This window comes from Vanrija albida (assembly GCF_041260175.1).
Source record: "Vanrija albida strain AlHP1 chromosome Unknown contig_4, whole genome shotgun sequence".
In the NCBI taxonomy this organism is placed as follows: Eukaryota; Fungi; Basidiomycota; class Tremellomycetes; order Trichosporonales; family Trichosporonaceae; genus Vanrija; species Vanrija albida.
Window position 1 is genome coordinate 1 of NW_027191423.1, and position 12,323 is coordinate 12,323.

Here is a 12,323-nt window from a genome sequence, read left to right on the forward strand (position 1 = left end):
AACCCCCTAACCCTAGGTCACAGAGCCAACCCAGCGCGGGTTGGCTTCATCGGGGTCGAAGAGGTCGGGGATGACGCGGGCGGCGACCTTCTTGAAGGTCGAGTTGCTGATCCGGAAGACTTGCAGCGAGAACCGAGAGTATGTCGGGTCTTCGCCGCAGAGAGCAGCGAGCCGTGCGGATTGGGGCGTCGCGTTGGACTCGTGCTCTCGCAAACGTGCCTTCAAACGATAGCCCCTGGGTGGCTCCTCGTGCCCCCGCAACGACAGGCCCGCTGTGCCCGTGTACATCGCCGCGATCTGGGCGAAGGGAGCGGAGCCAGGCTTGGCGAGGGTGCGGAGGGCGCCGAACACGTAGCCGTCGCGACCGGCCCGGTGCTTGGCGACACTCAGGTCGACCAGATGCTCAGCGTACAGCTTCTGGTGGCCGGCCAGTCGCTGCATGAGGTCGAGCTGTGGGGATCGCCGGAGGATGAGAGCCACAACGTTGGCAGGCGAGAGCATCTTGCCGGACCACCTTCGCCTCCTTCCCGCGCCGCTCGAAGTGCCACCGCATCATGTACCACAGCCAGAAAAGCTGGGCATGGCGGGGCTCGAGGCGCAGGTGGGGGTCAACCCGCATGGTTGACGGGCCATCGTACTTGGTGTACTGGCACCAGAGTGGTGCCGACCCCACGAGCCCCTCCGTAACGACAATGTTGCCAATGCCCTCGGTTGGGCCGGTGAGCGGCCGCTTGGGGTAAAACCCCTCGAGCAGCCGCTCCTCGTAATCCTCCGGGCACGAGTCGAGGTCGGGCCCGGAGAGTTCGTCGTCGGACGCCTGTGACTTGGCGACCTGCGACGAGGCGAAGATGAATGCCGCAGCGTTGCCGTGGGGCATGGCGCCGGCCACCAATCCGGCCGCTCCCAGGCTGTGGCGTCGCTGGCGGTTGGTGGTGGGGGTGCTACCATGCGGGAGCACGACGGCCTCGGTGTCGCTGCCGGCTCGCCGAGCTGAGCCGACATGCAGAGGGGCACCCCCGTCCTCGCTCTCCGACGACGTGGCGCTGGGCACGGCGACGAGAGTAGGTGGTGACTTTGAGAGGACGAAATGTCGGCGTCAAGGACACCGCATGGTTCTCGGCCTCGTCATCCGGTTCCGCGAGATCGTCCTCATCATCGGCGTCCTCGCCGGCGTCTTCTGTAGGGGGGATGTCGGTGTGATGCGCGTCGTTCGCTTCAAGTACTTCTCTGAGGCATCCACGTCGCAATGCCGGAACTCATGACTTGATGAACAAATGGAAAGAATTGAGTGATGGGGAGAGGGAAGGCGTGGGTTATCAAAGATGAGAGATGGAGAGAAAAGAGAATCGAGTTACGGGGCGAGAGCTACTTATAGTCGCCGAGGGGGGCGGATGGGGGTCGGGGGCATTGCTAAGTGCCCAAGGGGTGATGTGGCGTCTAGCGAGTCGAGCCTTCTTCTACCACAGAGAGCTCTTCTCCTCTTAGACGACACATGGCGCGTGAGGGTGCCGTCGGTTGCGGTGCCACAGCCCCACACGAGAAAACAAGGTGGCAGCGTCAGTCTGACCTTCATGGTCCCATTCACGCCCCACACCATCTTGGGGATTTGCCCGCCATAGGTCGAACCCTTCCTCTTTCATTCTCGGGAAACTACTCGGCGACTCGCCGTCAGCACTCGAGTCCTCGAGACCACGATGACCACCGGCGCCGGCACCTCCAAGCCCCACATCACCCGCCACGCCTCAGCGACCATCTACAACGCCGAGGTCATGCACTCCCTCGGGGGGCTTAAGCTCAACGCCGCGGGGACCGCGCCGACACCCAGTCCAAGAATATGGTAGGCCACCGTATAGCCTTGGTTGCCATTGTGACCGACGGCGCAGCCTCAGAAGACGGTAAGGCACCGAACGCCCGCACGAAGGCGTTCTTGCACCGCAGCGGCATGCCGTCGCCCGTCCTGTGCAGTTGTCCACTCACCTCGTCTTTGCTTCTACGCACCGCAGCTTCGTATTTACCCGTTCTAGCTCTTCTGTACCACTCGTGGTACGCGCCAGCTCGTCCGTAGCCCCTCGCCGTCAGCCTCATTTGCTTGCTCGGTGGCCACCCCTCGCCGCTCCACCGCCTGCCTTCCTCCGTGCCTTCGCTCCCCCACGGCATGCCCAGCGACTACACCGTCACCCCGGCGCAGCCGTGCAGGCGGTGCAAGAAGCACAAGCTCGAGTGCATCGTCAAGGCCGAGGCGCGGGGCAAGGCCTGCAAGGCGTGCACGAAAGGCCACTACGCCTGCGAGCTCCTCGACGACAAGTCAAGGACCTACAAGTCGGTGTCTCAACAGGGCACCGACAACAAGGACACCGCAGCGCTGGCCAGGTTCGACGCCGCGCTGGCCAAGGACGGCGCGGCCAAGAAGAGCGGCTGCAGCTCGGCGGTGAGTATTTCGTTTACTTTACAGTGCGCTGACCGACCCAGCTCGTCAACGAGGGGGGGTGACCCCACGCACCCTCCTCAAGGACATGCCGCGCGACAGCCCCGAGTCTGTCCTCATGGAGGCCATGGAGGACAAAGCGCAGGCGGCCCAGAGGGCCCACTCGGTCGCCTGGGCAACCTACGCCGGGCGATACGCCGACGAGATCTCCAGAGAGATCGTCCATGGAGCTCCTGGCCAAGGCTCAGGCCGTCATGCCGTATCAGGCGGCACTTTTCCGAACGGCCATGAAGGCCGAGGACCAGAAGCTCAACCGAGCGCTGGCCTCGGTCCGGGCAACGAGCCGCAAGCTCGCCCAGGGCATGGTGGCGGGTGGCTATGCCGTCGAACGTGGGTTTTTACTGCATGGCTGACCTATCAGTGGCGCGGCAAGGAGCCTCCCAAGGCTCGCCGCAAGCGCGCCGCCGCCGACGAGGAAGACGGCGATGAGGAGGACAGCGAGCCTGAGGACGACGACGACGACGCCGAGGAGGTGCAAGATGGAAGCGCCGAGGAAGAAGACGGACAGTGGATCCTCCAAGGTGAGCTGTACCGAGCCAGATATCCTAACTCTGCAGAGCAACGATTCCAAGGGCAAGACCAGGGCGGGAGCGAGCTCGACCGGGAGCGCGACAGACAAGAGCAGCAGTGCGGGGAAGGTGACGAGGGACTCGGTGGCGAACAACAAGGTCAGGGCGGTGAGTGAATCGAACGTGAGTACAACCCCACCCCACCCCCCCCCCCCCCCCGGCACGGTGCTCAACTACAACCTGGTCCATCTGGTACGTCTACAAGCCCCCCTTTCGACGGCATCTCGGACGACGAAGTGAGTAGCCACCGCACGGCCTACCAGCGCTAACACTTTAGGCCATCCTTCGCGATGTACGCATCTACTCGGATAATCGAGCTGACTTTACAGATAAGCGAGCTCATCGAGATCCACGATTCGCTCGACGAGCCCGCTCGTCGCAACGGCAGCGGCGACCGTGTCGGCCCCCTTCAGCCGCAGCCCCTCTCCCCTCCCTCCTCGCCCCGGCAGCAGTGTTCACCGCCCCATCACGCTCAGCTCCTCCCCCTTGCCTCAACGCGCCGCCACCGGCGGGGGCTCCTCCTCTGCCCGCCCTCGGAAGCGCCAGAGGTACTGAGCCGTACCCATCACAATTGTTTCATAACACGCAGCCAGATACATGATTGGCAGCTATTACAATGGACAAATAGGACCGTGCGCCGCAGACGTGGATCGCGGCACTCGACACTGACACACTGACACACTGACTTGCTCACCCGGCTGTTACGAGGAGGCAAGCGACAGACATGACCCCAGCCCGACAACGACGTCCGGGACCCGCCGGGTGAGCTCAGGCTGCCCATGGCGCTCACAGTCACATCCTCTCCGTGTATAGAGTCCTGGGGTGGCTTCGCCTCGCGGCTCGTTACACGCACACCTCGGCCACACCCCGCGCCAATGACGTCAGCTGGGCCATGCACACAACACCAACTCGTCCAACGCCCCAACGACCCACTCCCTCTGCATCCCCCAATAGGCCTCACGTCCAAGCTCGTAGCGCTGTCGGCCTCGGCCATGGCGGGGAGGACGACGCCGACCTGTGCGCGAGCCAGCCCCTGCGCGGTTCCTCGCCGACAACGTTGAGCCCCTGATATGCGACCAAACAAATCCCTCACACCCGAGTCACGATGGCTGAGCGAGCCCACGTTTCAAGCTGCCTGATTGCACTTCTATTGAGGCTTTTCCCGTTGGTCTGCTACCCTTGACCCCGTCTCCGAACGACGTCGATAACACCCAAACACAGGGGAATGCGCCGGACGCCAAGCCGTCGAGACCCTTAGGTGAGGCTGAGTCGGGCAACGCTCCTTCGGCAGGAGTCGTCCCTGTGGCGCGGAGAGCCACCAGGATAAGATTGCGCCCAGATGCGATCGAACTGGGGAGACGTAGGCGGGGGGTAGCGGTGCCGAGGGCGCCGACCGGAGCTCACTGGTGTCAATGACTTGCAATGCGGTGGCTTATTGCATACCTCGGCCAGACCTGTTCGCGAGGAATGCGGGAGTCGGTGATGCTTGTCATACGACGATCTGCGCGGCATGCGCATGGCCCGGCGTACTGTCGCGTACTGAAGGACAAAGCACCCAGCCGACGGCTCCGGCCACGTTATTCAATTCACTCGGCGACTGACACCGAGGGGCGTCGTTGAACTAACCACGACGAGAGCGTGAACCCAAGGCAACACCTACGCAACAAGTATACCTGCTCCCAAGGCGACAAGTGGAGGTCACGACCCTCGCTGCTGCGTTTGGATCAAGGGGCGACCGCAGTGAACTGGGCAGTGCGCTGCTCGCCCCTCTGCCGCCCTACAATGCAACCTCAGTGCCAGATCGCTTGGCATTCCGTCTGTGTATGTCAGGTACGGTACCGACGCGAAAGAACAGGTACACACGATCGCCCGACAGGGTGCCAAGGGTTCCAGCCAGGGAAGATGGAATGTGAGCGCAAGCGTCTGTCACCAGAAACTTGTGGGGATCCGATATCAGCAAACGCCGATGCGGGAACACGTCCGTTGCAGAGCGCTTGGGACGAGGCGACAGGAAGCTAGACGCAGCGCGAGCTGGTGAGGTGGTACTGTAGGTGTCCTCCGGTATCCGTGACACGCCCTTGAAAAGAGGCTCGACCGAGGTTTGGCCTGCGAGTGTCAACTCGTTGGGGCGAGCTCGAACAAGAGTGATGACAAGGGGAGTAACCACTGGCACAGACAAGCCCAAGGGCCATGCTTGGAGGCCCTGGTGACGCCAGGGATGACAACACTGCGGCGGCGCTGCTGTCGCCTCCCCATAACACGAGGCTGACGACGACGGCATGGATTTTGCCGTCAACGAGAAACACAGCTTGTCGGACCTCCCAGAGGTACGTATTCCCCGAGGCCGACGGACTCGGGGCTTAGGAAGAGTGGTTCGGGGCCGAACCCGGCTCGGCGACTGCGTTTCAGTGGCGGCCCGCGGGCCCACCGGTCCTCGCGCCGCGAGCTCAGGTCCACCGGCACGGCGACTGACGTGTCGTGGCGGCCGAAACAAAGTGCACTCTGGCTTGGTGGCCTGGCGTGGCGCTGAATCAGACCCGATAGGGGAACCAGTGTTGTGGTCGCGAGGAGATGTAGCTGCAGGTCTGGGGGTCGTGTTTACTGCTGAGCGCAAGCATAAAAGGTGGACCAGTCGCTGTCTCCTCAACCATGCGTTATCCTCAGTGGAAATAGGTGAGTACTTGACCTCATTGGTATACTAACGCAAGGCAGACAACCACGCACCAATGCGCCTTGTCACGTCTCTCGCCCTCGCGGCTTCGCTCGCGGCCCTCGCCTCGGCGGCGGTTACCCCCAGCCGGACGACCAAGTTCTGGGGCCAGTCTCCGGCCAAGCGACAGGTCCAGCCTTCAAACCTTCCCAACAACTGCATCTACACCTGCTCCCAGTTCTCTCAAGAGCTGAACGGCATGTGTGCGATCACGACCTCGCGGTGCGAGTCAGTCCAGGCGGCGTCGGGGGGAACTTCCACCGACGTTGGGTGCAGCACTTGGTCTACGAACTGCAACCAATTGGCGGCGCAGTTCGAGGCAAGCTGCACTCAGTCGACCAACAACTGTGTCGACTGCGGCACTGCCTCGACTGACGCCAACAACTTGTGCACCCAGACGGCCCAGGCGTGTCTCAACGACCCCGCCGTCCAGGGTGGCACCCAAGACCTCACGACGCAGTGCTACGTCGCCAAGGCCGTCTGCGACTGGGAACTGTCGCTCTTGGCCCAGGTCACGACCTGTGGAACGGCCGACTGCGCCGCCCCGTGCTACGCGTTCGTTGCCTTCCCGGCGATTGCTGGCTACCTCGACGAACTTTGCTCGGCTGCAATCCCCCGCGGTAACAACTGCTTCAACGCATATTCGACCGTTTTCAACCAAGCCTCCGCCCTGGGCACTTCCTGCTCAATCGCTACTGGCTTTACCCCGTGCTTTAGCGTCGGTATCTACACTCGCCCGTGCAGCTACTTTACAAGTAACCTCCAGACCATCATGGCGTCCGGTGTCACCACATGCCAAAATGGGCTGACTGCGGGTACGGCCGCCTACAACAGCTGTGCCTCGGTGTGGGATTACAACAGTGCTTTCATCCAAGAGTACATCTCGTCCATCGGCTGCTGAGAGATGCCTGGAGCAGTAGGGTTTGCGACGACATGGACAATGACTTTGATAGACGACGCTTTTATTGGGATGCATTATTCTACAGTTAACATCAGCTGCTTCATGTTGGAAGAGTGCGAGCTGCGTTACTAGTCACACACAGTCGCTGTGAAGGCGAGGGTGACGATAACAAGCACCCTGTCGCACGTTGAAGCCTCCTGATATGCCATGGGGTCAAGTGCAGCCCAACTGGGGGTTACCGCCCAGCACATACGCTCTGCAGTGGAAGCAAAGCCACAGCTGACGGAGAACAGATCGACAGCCACGTTGATGACGCGCATTCACCGGAACAGAAACCCCCGATCGCCCAGGCTGCGTGCTCGTCAACTGAACCGAACAAGCATGCAAACCCCGTGCTGAACCCTCCGCAGCGGCGGCGAAGCGCCAAAGCGCCACCCGACGCCAGCGGGAGACGACGCGATGCCCCCGCAGATCGCCCAGGCACACGGCCAAGTTATCGCGTCCGCTGCAGCAGTCGTCGTAATACATACTCGGGTCCTGGTTGTGGCTTATCTACGTTGTTCAGGCATTTCTGGGGTGGTGGCAAGAGGGGGGAGTGGTAGTCGTGGCCGAGTTGGGGCTCTCTCCTGGTGGGTTGAGGGCCGCTGTCGGCGACTGTCGGTCAGGCTAGTCTGCATTCGGGTGGGGCAGTAAATTGAGTACTGAGTACACGTGCGTGGCATTGCCAAGAGAGAGTGGGGGCTGTGGTGAGGGATCAGAAGCATGAGCCGTCGAGTCAGATAGCATCAATGCCAATCTGCCGTAGGAGGGACACTCGGACTCTTGTACATGGGCAACATCACCTCCCTCGCCGCCACCTCGTGCTTGGCATCGCCATTGGCCACCTCGGGCTTGACATCGCGGTCGCTGCCAGCGTGCTTGAGCTGCGGACGGAACGCTTCGTCCGAGTCTTCGCCATCAACGCGTGCTTCCTGCCCCCCATCTACTTCTTCTACCCTGAGACGGCCGGCGTGTCGCTCGAGAGCGTCGACAAGCTGTTCGCGAGCGGACAGGGGTATGGCAGTGGCCACCTGGTCGAGGACTCGACGATGTAGAACTTGTACCCGATGTTCTTGATCCCGATCGGCGTGATCTGAATCATCATGTAGTTGAGTTGCACGCCGTTGAGATGGCCGAGCCCTTCTGGCCGAGCGCGAGAGGCAGGATTTCAGATGGGTACGCCCACACGACGGCCTCGAAGCCGATCTGGAGTGAGCTCGTGGCGCCGTCGCTCGCTCGAGGGGCCGCAGCCTTGGACCTGAGGCATTCGTCGGGCGGTCACGCCCATGGCGTGCCGGGATGCACCCAATGACCCTCATAGCCAACGTCCTCTGATGTGTATGCTGTAGAGCGCTCGGCGTGATAGTTTCACAGTCGAGTGCTGCTCGTGACACATCCGTGGCACCGACGGCCACGCCAACACCCCGCGCCAATGACGTCAGCCGAGGCATCCACACGACACGACACCAACTCGTCTATTGTGCAAACGACCCACTCCCTCTCCACTCCCCATCCACCCAATACAATGGGCCTGACCTCCAAGCTCGCAGCGCTGTCACCGTTCGGCCACAAGGAGCGCGGCGACGACGAGGGCGACGCGTTCGACCCGACCTCGACGGCCGGCGGCGGCCTCGGCCATGGCGGGGAGGACGACGCCGACCTGCGCGTGAGCCAGCGCCTGCGCGTGTTCCTCGCCGACAATGGCATCGTCGCGGGCGCCGACGCCGGTGCCGAAGCCGCGCTGCGCGACCTCCTCGCCCGCCCCCACTTTCAGGTCCCGCCCGACGTCGTGGACCGGTCCCACCCCCTCACCGACTACTACATCTCGTCGAGCCACAACACATACCTCCTCGCGCACCAGCTCTACGGCACGTCGTGTCCGTCGGCCTACGAAATGGTGCTCAAAACGGGAGGACGCTGCGTCGAGATCGACGCGTGGGACGGGTCCGACAAGGACGAGCCAAAGGTCACGCACGGCTTCACCCTCGTGTCCAACATTTCGTTCAGATCGGTGTGTGAGACCATCCGGGACGTGCTGGATGCCGAGCGGGCTGAGCACGAGCGCAACCCGAGTGGCCACCCCCCTGCACCCGTGTTCCTGTCGCTCGAGAACCACTGCGGCGCGCACGGCCAGCAGCGCCTAGTCGACATCATGACCGAAGTCTGGGGCGACCGGCTGCTCGACGCGGCGGTCCGAGCCAAGGGCCACCAGGAGGAGATCGACGACAGCGTGCACGTCCGCCTCGACGAGCTCGGTTCGAAGATCTGCGTCATGGTCGAGTACCACTTTGACGACGAGCCGGATGACAGCGACGACGACAGCGACGATGACGACGACGCGGATGCGGCTGCCCAGGCCAAGGCGTACGCGGCGGAGAAAAAGGCAGCGGCCGCCGACGCCAAGATCATCCCGGCGCTCGCCGCCATTGGCGTCTACGCCCAGAGCGTCAAGCCGCCAAACAACTCGTGGTTTGAGAGCGAGCTGGACAACGCGCCGCACCACCACCTCATCAACGTCTCCGAGTCGGCGCTCGGCGCGCACCTCCCCTCCGAGGCCCACAAGATTGCCAACCACAACGCTCAACATCTCATGCGCGTGTACCCCCGCGGCACGCGCATCCGCTCGTCCAACCTCCGTCCTGTGCCGTTCTGGGGCATCGGGGCTCAGGTCTGTGCTCTCAATTGGCAGCGCTTCGGCGCCAGCATGCAGCTCAACCACGCCATGTTTGCGGGGACCGAGGGGTACGTGCTCAAGCCGGCGTACCTGCGCGGGACGCCGATACCTGCGGAGCCGACAGACACGCGCCGCCGCAGCCTCCGCCTCCGTATCGCCGGCGCTTCCGACGCGCCGCCATCCACCGCGCCGTACGTCTCGTGCGTCCTGATCCACCCCGACGACCTGGACAACGGCCCTCCCAAGCGTAAGACGGCCAAGGACAAGGACGGCGACGGCGCGGACCCCATGTGGGACGAGACGCTCGAGTGGGAGTATGACGCACACCGCAGCGAGCTCGTGTTCCTCCGCATCCTTCTCAAGAGCGACGAGAGGTTGCAGCGCAACCCGGTGATCGCCGAGGCCACTGTGCGTCTCCTGTACGCGGTCCCCGGGTGGAGCTTCATCCGCCTGTGGGATCTCGGCGGCCACCTGACAAAGACGTCGCTGCTGGTGCACGTGGAGATTGAGGATGTGTAGGGAGGCGTCGTAGCTCACGGATAGGCCATGTATAAGTACTCTCCTGGCAGCGGCCGCGTACTGACACTGCTGACGGCAGCGCAAGAACCCGCACCTGCCGCTGGCACAACCCCGCCACATCCACATACACTATAGATCGAACACACACACCCTACGGCTGCCCGGGCGCGCGGCATGAAAACGACGCCGTCGACTTGGTCTCAAACGCGTCGGTGGCTATCTGCACCCCGGCGTAAATCCCCAGCCCCGCAAGCGACAGCGCGGCGATGAACAGCACGACAAGGCCGAGCTTGGCGTACCAGTACGGCCTGAAGCCCCGCTTCCACCGAGACAGATCCCGCCATGTGTCAACCCGGTTGGACCACGCCGGCTGGCCCGGCTGCCACGGCAGGTCACCCGCAATCGCGTCCTTCTGAACCCAGAACCCAAGCAGGAGGATTGGCGGAAAGGTGTAGGTAAACTGCAGGATGCACGCCGCGCCGATGAGCGTAACCAACGCGTTGAGATTCGGGACGGCGGATCCAACCACCCACGCCAAGGCCCAGTACAGCGCCATGGTAATCGACCAGATGACCGAGCCGCGGCGCGTGGCCAGCGTCGGCGCGCCAAAGTACTCGCGCAAAACGTTCTGGTAAAACACCTTGACGCCGACGTTGGCATAGAGAACCCCGGCGAGCCCAGTGCACACCAGGCCGATGGCATTGGCCGCCAACTGCAGCGGCACATTCGCAAAGTTGAGCGACGGGAGGAGATGTGCCTGAGGCCACGCCTCTTCCATGAACAGCAACGACGCGATGATTAACACTATCCATCTCGTTTCACCGAGCCTACGACCAACACGGAAACCATCATATTGTCCGACAGAGCCATGTTGGATGCGCGAGTATCGACGCGCGAGTGACAGGACGCAACTACTGACGGTACGGACGACCGTAGCGGTTTCCACCACGGTAGCCACCACGGTAGCCCCCACGGTTGTTTTCACTGTTCGTGCTGCCGCCGTTGGCATCGCCGGCGTTGCCACTGTTTGCGTTGCTGCCGCTGTTGGCGTTCGCGCTGTCACCGCCGCCAGAGTCGCCGCTGGTTTGGGCGCTCTGCTCTTCCGGCTTGTTCTCGCTGCTGCCGCCAGTGGGGTCGCCGCTGGTTTGAACGTTCGGTTCTTTCGGCTTGTTCTCGCCGCTGCCGCCGGTGGGGTCGCCGGTGGTTTGAGGTTTGGGCTCCTCCGGCTTCGCGCCGCCGCCACCATCGCCCCCGGATGGGGTGTCGCCGCCCTTGTCACCGCCCTTGTCGCCGCCCGCAGGGTTACCGCCGCCGGCTGGACCGCCGCCGGGACCGCCCCCGCCAGGTCCCCCTCCTGGCGGAGGTACGTAGACCGCGGCACAGAGAGTCTTGCACGTCTCCCAGGCCTCCTTGGCGCCGATTGCCGCGATAGCCACAGAAGTCTTGTAGATGTAGTCCTGCGTGGGCTCTTCCAACCAACTGCCCCTGTCCCAGGCGTTGGACGTCTCCTCGTCAAGGGGGTAGACGGCGACGGGGCCATAAGGAGTAGCGATGTTGGGGGTAGCCGAGCCAAAGCCGCCGGGGGGTGTCGGAGCGTCGCCGTTCTTGCTCCAGATGGGAGTCACCCAGTAGCCCTGGCCGGTGTCGCCGGCGGACGCCAGACTGGAGAGGATTGTGAGGGCGAGGACGGTGGACAGCATTGTGGTTGGGGAGAGCATTCGAGTTCAACGGGCCCGCTTTATGTATTGGAGCGCCGAGGTGGCCGCATGTTGGAACCGGGAAGCGGCTCGAGGACGCTGCATGACGACGATGCTGTCATGTATATCTGTATCTGGAAAGTAAATGCCGTTTGTAGTTTCAGCATCAGTGTGAGTTTACGACATGGGAGCATCTTGCCGTTATCGCGGGCAGTGGGTTGATGGATTGCTTAATTACCAACACCGGGGAGGACGAGTTCGGTGTTGAAGAAGTCAGTGATGGAAGCAGCCCAGTCACTGAAAGCAACACGGAGGTCTGTCACAGGCGCGTTCGCATCCGTCTCCCCAGTCGGTAGCGGCTGTTGTTTCGTCGAGTCTGTCACCGCCCCACCTTCCATCAGGCCGGTTGCCATCGGCACTGATCCTATTCCTTCCCGCCGTCCCGCCTGCCGTATCAGCCCCAGCTTCAAGCCATCTGCGGTGACTATCAGAGCTGGGATGACTCCTGGAACCTGGCTGTTGTGGGGTTTGTGCAACTCCTGCGCACGCCATGCGGCGTCCCCACTCACCATCCGCAGCCTGGAACGGAAGTGGAAGAATCCAAGGACGGGGAGCCCGATGCACAGCGGCGGGAGCATCCGTGCTACTGATGTGCCTCGCGCACAAGTTACAAACGACCTGGCCCCACTGCCGTAGCAGGCGCGGATGTCAGATCATCGGGAGTGTGTG

General features: G+C 62.9%; 8 protein-coding genes across 8 annotated transcripts; 5 read left to right on the plus strand and 3 right to left on the minus strand.

Moving 5' to 3' along the window:
* Positions 1-12: 12 nt before the first annotated feature.
* Q8F55_004707 (uncharacterized protein) lies at positions 13-877 on the minus strand (the record flags this gene model as incomplete). Its single annotated transcript, XM_069353214.1, has 2 exons — positions 13-450; positions 512-877. The coding sequence occupies 2 exons, from the start codon at positions 875-877 to the stop codon at positions 13-15; spliced, it is 804 nt and encodes a 267-aa protein (XP_069207856.1).
* A 1,278-nt stretch (positions 878-2,155) lies between these two features.
* Q8F55_004708 (uncharacterized protein) lies at positions 2,156-2,490 on the plus strand (the record flags this gene model as incomplete). Its single annotated transcript, XM_069353215.1, has 2 exons — positions 2,156-2,428; positions 2,470-2,490. 2 exons carry the CDS (start codon positions 2,156-2,158, stop codon positions 2,488-2,490), a joined length of 294 nt encoding a protein of 97 aa, XP_069207857.1.
* A 159-nt stretch (positions 2,491-2,649) lies between these two features.
* Positions 2,650-3,170, plus strand: Q8F55_004709 (uncharacterized protein; the record flags this gene model as incomplete). The annotated part of the gene is made up of 3 exons (XM_069353216.1): positions 2,650-2,790; positions 2,847-3,006; positions 3,043-3,170. 3 exons carry the CDS (start codon positions 2,650-2,652, stop codon positions 3,168-3,170), a joined length of 429 nt encoding a protein of 142 aa, XP_069207858.1.
* A 2,610-nt stretch (positions 3,171-5,780) lies between these two features.
* On the plus strand, positions 5,781-6,665 carry Q8F55_004710 (uncharacterized protein; the record flags this gene model as incomplete). Its single annotated transcript, XM_069353217.1, has 1 exon — positions 5,781-6,665. The coding sequence occupies one exon, from the start codon at positions 5,781-5,783 to the stop codon at positions 6,663-6,665; it is 885 nt and encodes a 294-aa protein (XP_069207859.1).
* Positions 6,666-7,453: 788 nt separating this feature from the next.
* On the plus strand, positions 7,454-7,759 carry Q8F55_004711 (uncharacterized protein; the record flags this gene model as incomplete). The annotated part of the gene is made up of 1 exon (XM_069353218.1): positions 7,454-7,759. One exon carries the CDS (start codon positions 7,454-7,456, stop codon positions 7,757-7,759), a length of 306 nt encoding a protein of 101 aa, XP_069207860.1.
* A 470-nt stretch (positions 7,760-8,229) lies between these two features.
* Positions 8,230-9,897, plus strand: Q8F55_004712 (uncharacterized protein; the record flags this gene model as incomplete). Its single annotated transcript, XM_069353219.1, has 1 exon — positions 8,230-9,897. One exon carries the CDS (start codon positions 8,230-8,232, stop codon positions 9,895-9,897), a length of 1,668 nt encoding a protein of 555 aa, XP_069207861.1.
* Positions 9,898-10,048: 151 nt separating this feature from the next.
* Positions 10,049-10,675, minus strand: Q8F55_004713 (uncharacterized protein; the record flags this gene model as incomplete). The annotated part of the gene is made up of 1 exon (XM_069353220.1): positions 10,049-10,675. The coding sequence occupies one exon, from the start codon at positions 10,673-10,675 to the stop codon at positions 10,049-10,051; it is 627 nt and encodes a 208-aa protein (XP_069207862.1).
* A 133-nt stretch (positions 10,676-10,808) lies between these two features.
* Positions 10,809-11,597, minus strand: Q8F55_004714 (uncharacterized protein; the record flags this gene model as incomplete). Its single annotated transcript, XM_069353221.1, has 1 exon — positions 10,809-11,597. One exon carries the CDS (start codon positions 11,595-11,597, stop codon positions 10,809-10,811), a length of 789 nt encoding a protein of 262 aa, XP_069207863.1.
* Positions 11,598-12,323: the final 726 nt, after the last annotated feature.